Consider the following 16,850-nt stretch of genomic DNA (forward strand, 5'->3'; position numbering starts at 1 on the left):
GGCTGATTGAAGCAAAGGTCCGATTATTAGGTGAGTCCTCCAATTCTTTCATTTCACACATGCCTGGAACAGGTAAGCACTTTTGCAAAGAAACGTCGTGCAAAACGACTGAAAGTCTCACAAATATGCTAGATGGACTTGCAATGCAACATGTCGTTCTTTAGGAATGGTATCTATAAACCGTGAAGATAAAATACAATTCATTAAGGATGGCCTGAGTAAGGGGTCTTTAGATAATCTTTTGTTGACCCTTGAGACGCATCCTAGTGAAGATGTGCATCGTGCAATTCATGATTTATGGCTCCATTTTCATAAAGAACATGATAGACTTAGTCTTGGGAATCTGACTAAAAAAGACCCTGTTTGCCAGTTTTTAAGAAAACTGGATGGGAAGCCTATCCCCGACCCATAGAGGGCGTTTAAGCCATTCTTGGACGTAAAACCAAGGGAAGATGTGAGCCACAATCACAACTACCTGTACATACACATGCTTTTTCAAAATAAATAAATAAATAAATAAAGAGAGAGAGAGTGTGTGAGACTCCAGCTGGCCTACATATAGGTGGTATGATTGCATCTTCAATTTCTCATCTATAAAATCTTCTCTTCCTTCCCCTCATTTCTACTCATCCCTTACATTAGACAGATATAGAAGTGTGTCGCAATGGCAGGTTCCTCAAGTTATCACATAAAAAATATTTGTGTTTTCGGTGGATCCAGTCCTGGAAAGGAAATAGTTTTTTTAGAAGCAGCAAATCATCTTGGCCAGGTACTAGCTGAGAGAAAGATTCATTTAGTGTATGGGGGACGCAGCCTTGGGTTAATGGGGGGTGTGGCAATAGTTGCATTTTTAGGAGGTAGTCAAGTTTTAGGGGTCGTCCCCGAAGCTTTAACAAAAGGGGACATCATTGGAAGAACAATTGGAGAGGAACTACAAGTCTCCACAATGTTTGATCGAATGAATACAATGTTTAACCATGTTGATGCCTTCATTGCCTTACCAGGTGGTCTGGGCACATTGAAAGAGATCTTTCATATTTCCTCTTGGGCCCAACTTCACATTCACCATAAACCTATAGGTTTGCTCAATGTTAATGGTTTTTATGATACTTTGTTGTCTTTTCTTGATCAAGCTGTGGAACAGGAATTTCTAACATCTTCGGCACGACAAATCATAATCTCTGCTGCTACTGCTGAATAATTGATCGACAAACTACAATCTTTCACCCCTGTAATTGATCCTTCCATGAGTCGCATCAATTGGTCAACTACAGAAAGCCGTAAAAAGCTTAGATTGGATTTGAGCCTTCGTTTGTGAATCCTTGTGTCTTTTGGTTTTATTTCTAGCATAGTATTTTGTTTTGTTATTTCTTATATTTGTTTAAGTGTGTTTCAGGTTTGTCAGTGTTCGTTGTTTCAGGTGATGTCTTCTATACTCTATTTTTCTACCTTAGGACATTGAGGACAATGTCTTGTTTTGGTTGGGGGGAGAGGGTAGTAGTAATTAAAAAAAATAAAAAAAAACTAACCAACTAACTGTTTTTATTTTTAAAAACCATTTGGCAAAACTGTTATTACTAGGATGGCAGAGTAAGGGGGAATGACTCTTGAGACGCGTCTTAGTAAACATTTTCTAATGGTTATTTGCAATATTCATAACAAGGCCTATTAGAATACTTCTTGAAATATTCAGGTTTACAAACTCTCGCATTGTTATCACTTAATTCTGCTCATATACTCATTTAACAAGTATTCTTAAACCTTCATTTTCACACACACACTTTAACATATGATTGTGGGTTGCACATTGAATTATTACATTATTTATGTTCTTTTGTTAAAGGTAACAATTAAGGGATAGGGATAGTCTATAATTTGCAAAAAAAAAAAACAAAAAAAAAACAAAAAAAGAAAAAAAGAAAAAAAGAAAAAAGAAAATGATGATAATAAAAACGTAGATAAGTTTGTTTCGTAGCCTCCCTAACCTAAGCAATTAAGCCTGAATGGGTGTTTTAACACCTAATACCCTAAAGTCAACTGACTTGGGAGCTATTGGCCCAAAGCTTGTTACATGGGTTAAGGAGAAAAGCTTAAGGGAATCAAACATTGCACTATCTACGTATCAGTATCTGCAACCCGAGTTACTAAGCTCGTAGGGGTGTCTCAACACCTAATGCTCTAAGATCAACTGGTTTGGGAGTCATTAGCCGAAAGCTCGTTACATGGGTTAAAGATGCATTGTGTTTTAAGTTATATGTATAGATATTAAAAAAAAAAGAGTAAAATAAAATAAAATAATCCCAACCCAAGAAAGTTAACCTTAAACATTAGAACAAAATATTGTTTTCTTCTAATAAAAGCCCCATCATCTATGTTTCATACATTGAGCACATAACAAGGAAGGTTTATTAATATTTTGTTTAAGAGATATTGAGCAGATATATAAAATTTAATGAGAGTTTGTTTATCTGGATAGATTAAAGGAAGTTGAATGATGAATGCCTTGCTTTGTGGAATTTGCAAATTGTTTTTCTATTTTAACGCTTTAATTACTAGGGACTAGTAATAAGCTGGTTGGGGGGTGTGATTAGTACTTAAAAGTGCATTTTTATCAAGGTTTTCTATCATCATTTTGCACTTGAAGTATCAATAACTCCTTAACTAAAGCATGTTTTATAATAACATATCTAATTATATAAGATACCTTTAATTTATGGTAAATGTTCATCTTAAATGCAGGCTTATCACATAAATGAAAGAATTGATTGATGAGTTGAAGTACTGAAATTGAAAGGACAAAGAGATGGCCAAACTTAGAAAAGAGATGCTGGTGCAGTCCAAACTGGCACACTGTTCGGTAATTGGGTCATATCTGGAGCTGTAGATCTTGGATTTAGGTCCATTTTATATGGATGGAAAGATAAGACGTAGGTCTACAACTTTCATGTGGAGCCCAAGATTTAACAAGGCCGTTTTCAAGTCCAAATTGTAGCAACAACGAAGAAGTCCGAATCTGTCCTGCAGCCCAGACACTGTTCAGTGTTCAGCCCATATCTCAAGTTCTAGAAGTCCAAATGATCTCCAACTTTTACCCTGGAAAGATGAGACAATTTCCTAGAACTTTCATGATTTAAGTTTGTTCAAATTATGACTTCATCAATGACGTTTTTGGCAGACAAGAAGATAAGAATTGTCACCAAGTCAAGATGTGGCCACCCACTCATCAATTAGTCAACAAATCAATAGTTCCGAATTTTGGCATATAAAAGGAGGCATTTGCCATGTATTTAGGCATCTTGATTTCCAGATCAAGATCATGCTCTTGCTTTCTCTCTTTATATTTTGTAATGCTTAAGTTTTGCTTATATTAATCTCTTGCTTATGCTTTTCATTTCCTTTCCTTGTTTATTTATGTTTCTTTCTTTCATCATGTCTAGCTAAGTTAATTATGTCAAGGTGAAAAGGTTACACTAATGGTGTAAGGATAAGTATAATATAAACTCAACATGGACTTTAATGTTGGATACTAACATGCTTTATATTTGTTATCTAATTCACTTTTAATACTTTGCTTGTTAAATGGTTAATCTAGATTTATGTTGTATAACACTTGGTACAACAAATACTTGGCACTTTCATAGCCCATACTGTATGGTATAACCGACACATGAGCTATGAAAGGAACTTGATTTGTTGTTAACATAAGTTATAATCATGAATGCCTGAAAACATTTACAAGTATTAGCATTATTCGAATAAGATAGCTAATGTAATCATGTTATCAATTTATGATCTGATTGGAACCCCCTTGTGTGTGGTTTCCAATTGAATAATAAGGGTTTATACTATACTTGTTTGAAATACCATTAGTGGATCCTCTAACCTTGACATTTGTTGTTATCATTGTTTAATCCTTACGTTAATCTTTCATCTCAAAGTTCTCATCAACTTCTTCCTCTTCTTCTTCACTATTATTATTATCACTATTATTATTATTATTATTATTATTATTACTATTGTTGTATTATTATTGTTGCTTATAATTTATACAAGTAACCTCCCTATGGTTCGACCCCGGTCTTGCCGGGTTATTTATTACTTCGACACTCCTGCACTTAGGAAAAGACATCAATCTTTTGGTCGTGTCATTAATCATATTAAAATCCTTATTAACATCCTAAACTATTTTAAGATCAATTAAATAAAATTCTTTGGTTTCAAAAACTCTCTTTTATTTTAGAAAAAACCCCTTTTTAAAAATGGTAGCCAACATTGTTACTGCCTACTAACAGTGCAGGGGGCTACCCCTCGCGCTACGTAATCACCAATGCGAGGCCACTTGATACAAACCAAGTTAGGTCTGAATTTTATATTAAAATGTCTACTAGCTAGTTTTACGAGATCAGACATATCTCTCACAAAATACATCAAATTGAGATGAAATTTCTTAGAGAGTTATTATACACATGGAACTATATTTTAGTAAAATTCTAGGTCAATTGGAGTTTAGGAATATATTATTTAAATTGATCAAAGTTGCTATTACTATTTTAACAGATTCATTGATAAAGTTTTTGTTCTTGGCTATTTTCAGCTCAATCAGTCCAAACCTATAATGGGTTAATTTTGGACAGCAAATGAAGATTAAATAAGGCTTATTTAGGCCCTAATTTCCTTAGGCTACAAATGTTCATAATGTAGCTTGGATTCATTGAAGAATTAGAATCCTTTCTTTTCTAGGATATGTGTGGTGGTTAGGGGCTCTATAAATACTAAAGCATGTGCGTATAAACTCATAGGAATATGCTCACAAGTAATCATTCATTTTAAGGAAGAAAAACTAAATATAAACTCATAGAAATATCATTGTAAAGAGATTTGTTTGTATCCATAAATGAAGATTAGAAATTTAACATTGTTATTTCATAATTAAGTGCAATACGTTTAATCCTAAATTTATGCATATTATACCTACTCTATGATAACAATAGTGAAATAAGATGAGGGGACTACTCTTGACGTGAATGAGATAACCTTGAAAAATGCATCAAATCATTATGCTTAATTGAACAACTATAACTAATGACTATTATTTATCAAAGAATTTTGTATTAATGACATTCTTTTTTATACTTCTAGTTGATTCTTTATAATCAACATGTTGGGATTTTTCATCCAATAACTTTAGTTTATTGGTTCAAAATGATCATGGGGTTGAGTTTTCTATCAATTTTATTTTAGCTTTCTCAGGTTGTTTCTATCTTGTTTGTGTGTTCAAGGGTTCTTACCCTCTAGGCCCGTATCATACAACTATCACGTGATTTTTTCCACAGACACATATGATCTCTCTATATAAAATCATCATGTTAGTTAGTTCAATATACTTGTCATCTAACACGCACCTATATATTAGTTTTAGGTATCAATAATTGCTTTCTTTTACAAATGAAAGAGCATATATATATGTATTCACTCTTAACAGCACTAATTAATGTCATGTCTTACTAGAGCATTGATAAAAAATAATTATTAATAAACTTTGATGTAAAACGAGTCTCATAATTATAACTAATTTATAAAAAAAATTTGTCAAGTATTTTTTTTTCAAAAAATTTATATTTACTCTAGATTTATTAATTAAACATAAATGAATATTAAAAATAAAAAGAATTTTTATTAATAACAAATATGTTTGTATATGAACACGTGTAACCAATTAATTAATTATAGGAGGGTATATACACTAATATTTACAACTTTAACAAGACTTTGCAACTCTCTAGAATCAAATGGGAGATTCTTTTCCTTCACTTATAAAGAGCGCTTGATGTTCTATTCAAGTCCTTTGATAGATTTTTTTTATATAAATTGTCTCAATAATTTATTGTATCTTCTTTTTATATATATATATATATATATATATATATATATATATATATATATATTCCCTTTATGTAATGAATGGGTTTGTATCATTACTACCTATTTACATGGTATTTGCTTAGGTAATGGTTTTTCTTACAATTACTTTTCTATGTTCACCACTCCTTTAATAAATGATGTGGGATTAGAGCTCAAATACAACCCATAATTTTAAAAGATTTTCATTCAATTTGTTTGTTTTCCAAATAGATGGTACATATTTGTTTCAATAATTTCTCATTAATTTTCTTTAACATGGGCTTTCACAATTATACTTTGAATCAAAAAAGCATTACCAAAGTAAACTTTATGAACTTGGGATGGTCTCTTCCATATTGATGACCAATTTTCAAGTCATTTGTCTCTCACTTCTTAGAACCTCTCTAATCAAGTTTTTAAGCTAGAAATGTCTTGCTTGGACTCTTTTGTTATATGCTAGTGATATTTATTGTTTTTACATTGATATTTGAGTAAGGGATTCAACTCTACAATGATCTATATTTCTAGTTCATTCATCATGGCCTCCCAAGATTCCACTCCAATAAATTGGTTATAATAATCCATCCTTAAAGACCTTACATTAATCTTACAAGATAGCACTACATCATGACCATAAATTAGTGCATAAATGGTGGTTCAAGTTGCTCTCTTAGGTGAATTTCTCATAAAGCATCAATGAATAATAAGTTGATCCTTTTTCTATAGATTTAACTTATGATTCTTGTTTGTGCATTTTGTTTATCTATTTGCTTGGGCATAGTAAGTTGTGGAGTTCACAAGTGTAAAATATTTTTTTCTATAAATTTTAGCATTTTTCTCGGATTGAAAATGGTAGCTTGGTATGTAGTTATGGTTTTAGGGGTTTTTAACCTATTATTATATCATGTCTATGAACTCAATAGCTTGAAAATGTATAACTAGTTTTAGTGGCCTTTTTACTTTTACCCATTTGGTTAAATAATTTGATATTAACAAACATGTTGTTTGCTTGAATGAAGAAATATTTCTTCAATTATATCCCTTTTTAAACCTTCAAAGATCAAGGATTTATTACTAAGTGTAACTCTCCATGTGATACTCTAGGCAAATATTCGTATTTTTGACATGGTTTGCAACCTTTGTCTAAAACTTCTTATTATTGCCTCTTTTTTTCTTTGCCATTGAAATTCCTTTCTCCTTATTAATCCCAACATTTTGGTTGTTGCAAGGTGGGAGCATCATAAATATCCTAGTATAGACTTATATAATCGTTTTTATGGCCTCGTTAGCTACACGTCTCATCAAATATCTAGATTTATCTTTTTAGAATAATTTTCAATTCAATAATAAGGTTTTATAATTCGTTGTCTTCAATTATCTTCACCCAAAGATCTTAGCAAATTAGTCATTGGAATGTAATTTGTTTCATAAGTTGAATTCTCCAACTTACAAGCTACCTCCTTAGACGAAGTTGTTAGGTATTTATACTTTGAGGCCAATTAAGCTAATTCATTCGCAACATGATTTTCTTGTCTATAAACATGTCTCATTACTACATCATCAAACCTTTGCAGTAATAGCTCTATTAACTATACCATCTTCTTGATCTTTCATGTTTTTTCCAATCAGGATATGAAAAATAGTATTCATACATATGGTAACTTACATGTTGTTTTTTAAATTAATGAGCATCATTATCCATTAGAATTTGTCAATCACACTTGCAAACTCAAAGAAAATTTAAACTAATAAAATTTTTTATTTAAAACTTGAAAAAAAAACACTTAATGAAGAAAACAAATTCTCAATTCCAACTAACAATTTGGAAAAATTTGGAAAAATCAAGTCCCATTTAAACTCGAAATTAATATATATATATATATATATATATATATATATATATATATATATTTGGGTTTCAATTCTTTTAATATTAATTTCTTTAATTCACTTTCTGTGAATTTCTTAATTTAATAAATCTTTAGATTTTGGAGTTAAAATATGTGCATTTAATTATGTTTAACTTATGGTTGTCAAATCTTTTTTTTTTTCAGTCAGAATAATCGGTATACATCGTACTATGTTTTTTTAAAAAAAACTAGAATGAAACAAGTTTTATCTTACTCAACATCTCGAATCATTTTGGATTTCTTATTTAAATTTTAACTGAGATATCCTGGATTTATTTTATCAGTTTCGTTCTAGATAGAATTTTTGACGATTCTTCTTTTTTAAACGTGATAAGTTTGTTCATGTTTTAACTTTGGATTGACATCAACATTAAATCCAGACATTTGTTTCTATTTCTATCATGAATTTCTATATCAAACGAGGCTTGTCACTGTAAGATTTGTCAGGGATTCATCAAGTTTTAACATTCTAGTTCTCATATCTGGATCATATGATGGGAACAGATTCTTGACAAGAATCCCAAGAGTTTCTCTTTACATCGCAAGTTCCATAATAATAGTGATAACATCTTGTCCAATTCAAACCAGACAAGATCTTTCAATATCACCTGCTTGTTGGACACCTTTTTCACCATTCAGTGCCATTATAGAGATAACTTTTGTGTGACATGGTTTATATATTAAAAGATGGAAGATGTGCAAATTTCTTTTAAGCATGCTTTATCACAAAACCATGCATGATGCATGTATGGCATGCATTTTCTACCTCCTACCTAATCTCCTTTCTCATCTCGTCCATCCATAACAAAGGAATAAAATTGGTCTTCATGCAGGTTCTTGTGCAGGAATATATTATGATGGGCAGGATTTACCGACCCAACATTGTCTAAACCTTTCATAGCTACTTTGCAAAAATATTATTTTCATTAACATTGGTATTATTTTTTAAAAAATAAATTTATAACTAATATATATATATATATATGGTTTATATTCATATTATTTTCTTTCATGTTTGTGAGAATTTGAGCATTACAAAGAATGTTATAGATCCCTCTAGCCTTGATAACATTAACTTATTAAATGAGTAGATTTGCGAAGAATCAAACTTTTTTGATGGATATAAATTAAGTTGGAGGAATATTGAAACACATTTATCTACTTTTGACTTTTAATGATAAAGATATTCATTTTGATGACAAGGATAAACTTAGTGGAAATAATCATTTATTGAAAAATCCTGTTGATGAGTTTCTCTACATGCCATCACTAGATCAAAATCTTTATTTTTATGTTAATAATAGAGATAATGTTTGATTTATGCTTTTTTTTGTATTAAAACCTTTTGCTTTCTCAATATTTTAGCATTTTGATTGTGTTAGGTTACTTCAAGTTGAAATTCTTTTTAGTCATAACTCTTAACTGTTTTTAAATGTTTTAAATTTTAAAATTATGTTTAGATATTTGATAGTGTTTGTATTATATAATTTAAAATTAATTTATCTTTATATTTGAATTGGAATCATATATTTTAAATTATACACACCTTACTGAATCCTGAAATAAAATATTGAAAAGCTCCATAACTGAAATTTATTGTTTGAATAAAAAAAAACAAAACATCAACTAGAACAGAATTCACATCAGTAATTGATTTGGAAGGAGTGAACCCATTATATAATATTAAAGTTGAAATTTATGGATGCAATTGCTGAAGAGCAATATTAATAACAGCAGGCGGGGTATTTTTATAGTTAACCCTTGTTTATTTTCTAAGAACTCAAGTTTCATCCAAATGGATAGAGTTATTCCAGTGTAGACGACCCTGCAGTGATTCTCTTCGGGCGGCTTCACAATAAACCTATTCCATGAAACTAGTAAGGTTATAGTCTCTTCGTTCCTCACGTGCCAGCATTTTCAATCTCATCTGCAGTTTCTCAACTATGACTACAAGGCTCGGTGGGCTAAAAAAATACAACAGGACTCAACCACCTGCAATTTGTCATCACAAACTAAAAGATTTGGTGGATTAGCAAATACAACATGATCGATCAAATTTGTCTAGTTGACTTGACGTCCTATATCCTAAAGCTGATGGAAGTGTTCATTGTTTAATTTCTAGGGGCTGGCTGTGTAGGGCTTAGGTACAATAATGTTAATCTAGCAATTAACAAGTTCAACACAACTGATATTCCATAAGCATTTTCTTAGATGATCATATAACTCAAGACTAAAACCGTTTCAGCTACAGAAAAACCTTTGTTGATCCTTTGCAAATCAAGGTGGTCTTGAAATTGAAATGTTGTCACTGTCGCACAATAACTGGAAATTCTAGTTTTTCATCAAGACGACTCTGATTTGCAGAGTTGCTCAATTCTGGCAGTACTGTTGTCGTTGGAGCTCATCATGCACCTGGCCTTACGAATGAGATACTGGGCTAGAATGGGCATCGGCAAACAAATTCAGTGATCCAGCAAGAAAGATTGGCGTAAAACATAATTAAGAATACAAAATTGAACCAGTGAAGAGTTATCTCTTAAATCAGTATACTGCTATGCTGCCAGGCTGTGTACATTGATTGTCAGATTCTGAAGATTTATGCGAGGATGTTAAGAGAGACCCTTGTTGAAACAATGGAACTTATTCGACACTTGACTCCTTTAAATTGAAAGTAGCTTGAATGCCTATCCTCTCTGGATTAACAATTGAGACAGAAAAGAACATGGAAAGTAAATTGTATCAAGCAGCAGTAAAATGCATACTGAACAAGGGCATGCAAATTCCATGGTAGTATTTTCTTTCGAAAAAAAGGCATCATCCATTTGAAACTGGAGACTTCTTTAAAAAGGGGGGAAAATATCAGTTGGCCAAAACAGGCACTGGAACTATACACAACGGGAATAAAAATAGCAATCACACATAATGCTTTAGAAAGCTCTCATGGGCCAAAATAGTTGATTATATCATAGTTATCAAATTTGACCTAAAGGATTTGCCCGGGTCGCCCAATTCATAAGTCGATCGAGTTTTGCCGGGTTGTTGTACTTGCTGATCTTTTATTTTACCTGAATCGGTCTAGCCACCAAATCAATTTACCAGTCCGATCCAGGTTTAATAACTATGGATTATATTGTCATTGCAAAGAAAGCTAGATATTGTTTTGAATCAACACATGTCAAGTTTAAAGATCTCAACCTCAACTGTAGAATTTGGACTTCAGTACTTTGTTGCACTGTTATCCAGCATTGGACCACAACCAAAGCACCGAGTTCATTGTATTTCGAGAAGCTTCATGGATATGGGTACTATCATTCTTATAGCGTGTTTCTTAATAGTTGGAGCTACATGTGATTGGATTTTTAGGCAACCAAGGTTTGGTACTACTTACATCCATCTAGGTCAGAATAAAAAGTGAGAATTGCACTTTTTTACCAACCTTGTGGCTAATCCTTTGAGAGCAGGGATGCTGGAATTCAAATGTCACATATCTAACTAGTGTTTTTTTTTTTTTCTCCTCAGTACGTATGGGGTAGAAAATACTTTAAACTTGCTTAACAAAGATAATTTTACAATGGAACCCCACACCCAGGTCCATGCTAAATGAAAATCACCTAGAATGGTGCACCTAACATCACACACTAATCCTGCAGGGAGGTTTGTACGAAAAAGCTATATGCAAAGATCCAGGTAATTCTTGCAACACTATCGGATGATAGTTTAGAACAATACAGCCTTGAGACAAGAAAAGTTTACATGGTCCAAGCATTTGATATTAAGCTGGGGAATAGGAGCCTACCAGGCATAACATCCCATGTAGCAGATTTGAGTGAAACAAATGAACAGAATCACAGATAATCAGTGTCCTGTAAAGCACGGATCATTGATGAAGCAGCGGAATTTTCTGCATCCTTTACTCTCGTTCTTTCATCTCCCGTCACATATAGAATACCATCTACCGTTGCAATTTGAACTGAGCATACAAACTTCTTCTCATGTGGAGGACCCATATCATTCTCAATGCTACATGTTCGAGAAATAAAAATAAGCATTATTAGAAGCTGTTAGATTGGCAAGAGTAAATAGTTCGTGAGACAACAAGCAAAGCATTGAAAATTATACATCCATGGTAGATGGAAAGTGTAGGTTGATCTACCAAGAAGTAAATTCTCATTCCCTAACAAAACATAACAAGTTAAACACAGCAATCATCCCTACAAATTATCTCACTCTCTGGTCTCTGTATCCTTTGAGGTTAGAAATCTTTTTTAAAGGGTGCTTCTTATTGTTTGTTAGACTTTTATCCACCCTCATGTTTTCCTAGGATATAACAAGTAAATTTTCCAAGAAATAAGTTTCAAAGAAAAATGGAACACCTAAACAGAATTTTCATAGGTTGATATGTGGTACAAAGGGATTAATTTCTGAGCATCTCACCAAAAACATTCCCTCAAGTGCAGCTAAGCCGTATTAGTTCAAGATTAATGCTGGGTTCAGTTGTCAGTTTACACAGTATGTTAATTTAAAACCATCATCAAAGACAGTCCTTGTTAATCTAGATCAACATAAAAGATCACAGTTGTGCAAAAAATCCAGCAAACAATTCGACATGCTCCCCCTTAACAGTTCATAACAAATCATAGGACATTTTAAACAGCACCACAACCCTGCACACAAGATCGCTTAATGATCTGATAAAATGACTGATAGCTGATCTAATCAAATTAAAAAACAAGTTTTCTCATTTCCATGATCATTAAATACAACTGTTATGTCATATCAACAGAAATCATTTGGAATTAGGGCAAGTTATCAACAAGGGAAACCATGTCACTGGAATGAGAGAAAAAAATCCATAAAAGCACCAGGTACTTGTTTGCACTTTAATATTCCTTTTAACTCAGCATAATGAGGCTTTATTTTACTCCAACATGATGCATCAATCATTTCCAAAGTTATGCTGTTGTTTTCTCCGTCCACCTCAAAGCTAAGACCTACTTCTTTTTTTCCATGACCGTATACCAATATCTCATCTAACAAAAGGCACAAGGTACAGGCAATTTCTGTAGAAATTATTAAGGTGAAGAGTGCGCAAATCATGTCCCAGAATAAAATAAAGCACTCAGTATTTAATTAAACAGCTTATAAAACTTCCTCACTTGACTCTGTCTTATCAAGCCTCAAACCGCCTCTTGAATTTAGTTAAACAACAAAATTCTAATAGGTTAAACATGTTTTTACCTTGCCATTTTACTCTGCTGCATACCTTCTAAAACAAAATTGAAGTTCCTTGATAGACTGGTAGGACTAGCTTAAAGGTGGGAAAGAGAACATCAAGAAGCAATTAATAGCAAACTAATGGTCAGTCCCAGCAAAACGATAGGTAAAATGCACCCTATGAAAGGTAAGAAATTAATGATGGGAACACATATGATAAAATAGAACTGAAGAACATACACTGTGACTTGAGCATGTACTCATGTTAAGTACATATTCTCCACGGAATTCACTAGGAGGGTTGACTAAAGAAGTAAATTTTGAAACCGAACACGTAAGGTGAAAAACATACTTGTAATTTGGTTTGGGCCATTTTTTCTTGCCGCAAAGTTCATGTAACTTCTGTTTGGCTCCTTCAATCTCGAAAGAAGACCCATCAAAAATATCAAGAAGAGAAACATTATTTAGATTAGTAGGGAATGAATTTGATAGTTTGAGCAAGGCCCCCTTGGCGGCATTAAGCTTTGCAATTTCTTTTTGCTCAGACGAACTGGAAGCGATAAATTGTCCATCTACATAGACACTGGCAATACTTTTGGCCTCATTTTTCCAATGTTTAATATCAACATTCCTTCCTTGCTTTTGACACCGCTCAAACAACATAGTCACCGGTTGTGGTTGCTGCTGCAAGTCTTCGAGGGTAACTATTGGCTCCAAAATACCCCTAAATATCTTTTTTTTTTTTTTGTTAACAAGAAGAAGATTAATGAATGCAGCAATAGATTACATAAAAGAAAAGGAAAGGAAACGAAAGAGGCAAGAAAGAGACCACCCAAAATGTTTGAAGATCAAAATCGACATCAACATAAACAGCAGCAGCAACAGACTCCACAATATCAGCAAGAATCTTCGGTGCCTTTATTGACCCGCCATATACTAAAGCATCATCATCATCTTCTCCACTCACAGCATCACTAAATTCCTTAACCTGAATTTTTCAATCAAAAATTGATTACTCCTACTCCTACTCCTACTCCTACTGGCTAATTATAATTATTGGTGCTTAATTTTACCTACCTTATCATCAAGAGCAGTGGCATTGTGTCTAACAAACCTGTAAAGACCATGCTTAATGGCCACACGCGCCAGTTTCTCAGTACTAATATTAGCAGCACGCAAAAGAGACAAATGACCAGGATCCAGCTGAGGGTAAGCCAAATACACATAATTACTCAGCGCAAGACCCAGCGCCGCGTCCCCTAAGAACTCCATCCGCTGGTAAGAAGCTGAGTCTGTGTAGGAGGAGTGCGTTAATGCTTCCTCTAGAAGCCGTTTGTTTTTGAATTTGTAGTTTAGGATTTTTTCCACTGCAAATACCGATGCCTCCATCTCTCCCTTTGATTCGCTCAGTTGTTGAGCACCAAGTAATCCACGCGATCGTCGGTAACCGTTTGGGTCTCCAATTCTCTACAATGCTCCCGCTCCCGCTCCCTTCATCTTCCAACCAACTCTGGTCTCTCTCTACTGTGTCTTTCTTCTTTAAAAAAAACAAAAAAAAAAGAGTCGTTTTCTTTTCTCTACTTTAGATTAAAAAAAAAAACAATTTTTTTAAATTACAACTTAGTCCCTTCCTAATCCTACTACTATGTGCTTAATTAAGTAACAAACTAATAATCTAATAAATATAATTCTGTAAAAGAAATAGTGCGGGAGGTTTGTCTTTTACATTAACTATTAATTAACAACTATAAATTAAAATTGCGGGAGGTTTTACTACATCTCCTTTCCGCAAATACTATTTATTAAAATAATATTTTATTATTTTTATTTTTATTTTTAATAGTAAACTTGTATTTTTATTGAGTTAAGATAATCTCTACCATGGGTTTAATAAGTTAATTTAATTTAGCAAGTTTACTTGGATAATTCAAAATAGAAATTATTTTTTTTTCAATCTCATCATTTAATATTGGGTTGATTAGAAATTAAATTTCATGACTTATTTTGTTTACTTTCTATTATGTTATTTCAGTCCTATAACTCGAGAATAGTGCTTAAAAAATTAACCTGAGTAAACTCGGGTTGTTTTTTGTCTTATTTTTAATTGAGTTTTTTTTTCAATTTTATTTTTTAATGTTAGGTTAGTTGAAAATTAAGCTTCATAATCTGTTTAGATTTATTTTATATAAGGATATTTTGGTCTCATGATCAAGGTCGTTGGTTTTGACATTTTAACCACTATTAAATCAGTTTGTTTTTTATATATTTTTTCTAAGAGATCATCTCTGTCTCATGACTCGGGTCATGGATTCTTCGACATTGAATTTTCTTTTTATTGGGTCGTTCTCATCTATCTCATGATCCAAGTTGCAAGTTAGGCGGATTAACTCAATTGACTTAATTTTTATTAATTGATTTTTTTTTCCAATATGATTATTTAATATTATGCTTCATTGAAAATTAGGTTTCATGATTTATTTTGTTTTCTTTTTATTGTTTTATCTCGGTTTCATGACTTGAGAATAATGCTTAATGGGTTAACCCGGGTTATTCTAACTCATTTATTTGTATTATTTTTTTAAATAAATTTTTTACAAATTTCATCATTCAATATTAGGTCTGACAGCAGCAATTGAGAATTGAGCTTCATAATTTATTCCGATTTGCTCTTTATATGGTTATCTTAGTTTCATGACTAAAGTCATAGACTTGGTAGGTTAACCCGGGTTAAATTAAGTCATTTTTTTTATTTTATTTCTATGAGATTATATTGGTATGATAACCCAGGTTATGAGTTTGATGGATTAACTTTGTCTTTTTTATGCTCTTTTTTAATTAATTTGTTTTTCATAAGGTTATCTAGGTTTTATAAACAAGGATGCAAATTTAACTAGTTAACTTGTATTGCTTTATTATGTTCTTTTTAAATTGATTTTTTTTAATTTTATCCTTAAATAATTAATCATTTTAATCATTTTAAACCATACATTCCTTTTCTTTTTTAATAAATTACTCTTGAGCCATTCTAGAACCATCTAGAAGTTCGAAAATGTTATAAAAAAAACCCTTTTTTTACCCAAAATACAGATAAAGTTCATGGGAATGACTAAACAATATCACGAAAAATTTGAATGCAAAAGTAGAATTTTGTCTTTAGACTGTCCATGTAATTTTTTTAATTTCTCATGGAAGGTTTTATAATTTATCCATGTTTTTTTTTATCTAGATTTATATTTTTGACTTTATGTTATGAATTTTTTAGGGATGTTATCTAATGAAATTTGAAAAACACTTTATCGAATTTGAGCTTTATTGACGAAAGATATTTCTTTTTACATGCAAAAAACCCCTTTGATACCAAGACTAATTTAGGGTTTTTAAGTAGTGATTTTGTAAAGATAGTAAGCAGAGAGAGTAAGATATTTTTTTTATTTGTATAGAGAATTATCATTTTTTCATGTTAAAACTTGGCATTTTATATCTGAAAAAATATGAAAAAAAATCTAGAATGTGGCAACCTATTTCTCTGTTATTTCTCTATAAAGAGTTATAATAGGCTTGTAACTTGTAATAATAAAAAGAAATTAAGAGGAGAGGGAGGGAGGGAGGGAGGAGGGACAAAAGGGAAGGGGAGAGAGAACTTGGTTCGATCAAGGTCAATTGAGTTCACTCCATTTAATTTTTTATTTTTATCAATTGTCCTCAAAGTAAATTTTTAAACGAAGTGTTGTTAGAAAATTGTTTTATCAGAAAACCCTTTGCAGTAGGGGGAACAAATAATGATGATATACACAAGGGATAGTGTGAATTTACAAGGAAGAACAA

The 16,850-nt window shown here is 32.0% G+C and overlaps 1 protein-coding gene across 4 annotated transcripts; it reads right to left on the reverse strand.

Moving 5' to 3' along the window:
- Positions 1-9,771: 9,771 nt before the first annotated feature.
- On the reverse strand, positions 9,772-14,587 carry LOC133703885 (ribonuclease 3-like protein 2). Of its 4 annotated transcripts, none has more exons than XR_009843955.1 (6): positions 14,103-14,587; positions 13,855-14,013; positions 13,378-13,757; positions 11,608-11,831; positions 10,795-10,876; positions 9,772-10,504 (listed from the first exon to the last, which is right to left on the reverse strand). XR_009843955.1 is itself a non-coding variant. In XM_062128609.1 (5 exons), the coding sequence occupies exons 1-4, from the start codon at positions 14,412-14,414 to the stop codon at positions 11,657-11,659; spliced, it is 1,026 nt and encodes a 341-aa protein (XP_061984593.1). In that variant the 5' UTR covers positions 14,415-14,587; the 3' UTR covers positions 9,772-10,504; positions 11,608-11,656. The 4 variants fall into 4 exon arrangements, 2 of the variants coding, with proteins under 2 accessions (XP_061984593.1, XP_061984592.1); XR_009843954.1 differs by having other exon boundaries at positions 10,795-10,886; XM_062128609.1 differs by lacking the exon at positions 10,795-10,876.
- Positions 14,588-16,850: the final 2,263 nt, after the last annotated feature.

Source organism: Populus nigra, chromosome 9 (genome assembly GCF_951802175.1).
Source record: "Populus nigra chromosome 9, ddPopNigr1.1, whole genome shotgun sequence".
Taxonomy (NCBI): domain Eukaryota; kingdom Viridiplantae; phylum Streptophyta; class Magnoliopsida; order Malpighiales; family Salicaceae; genus Populus; species Populus nigra.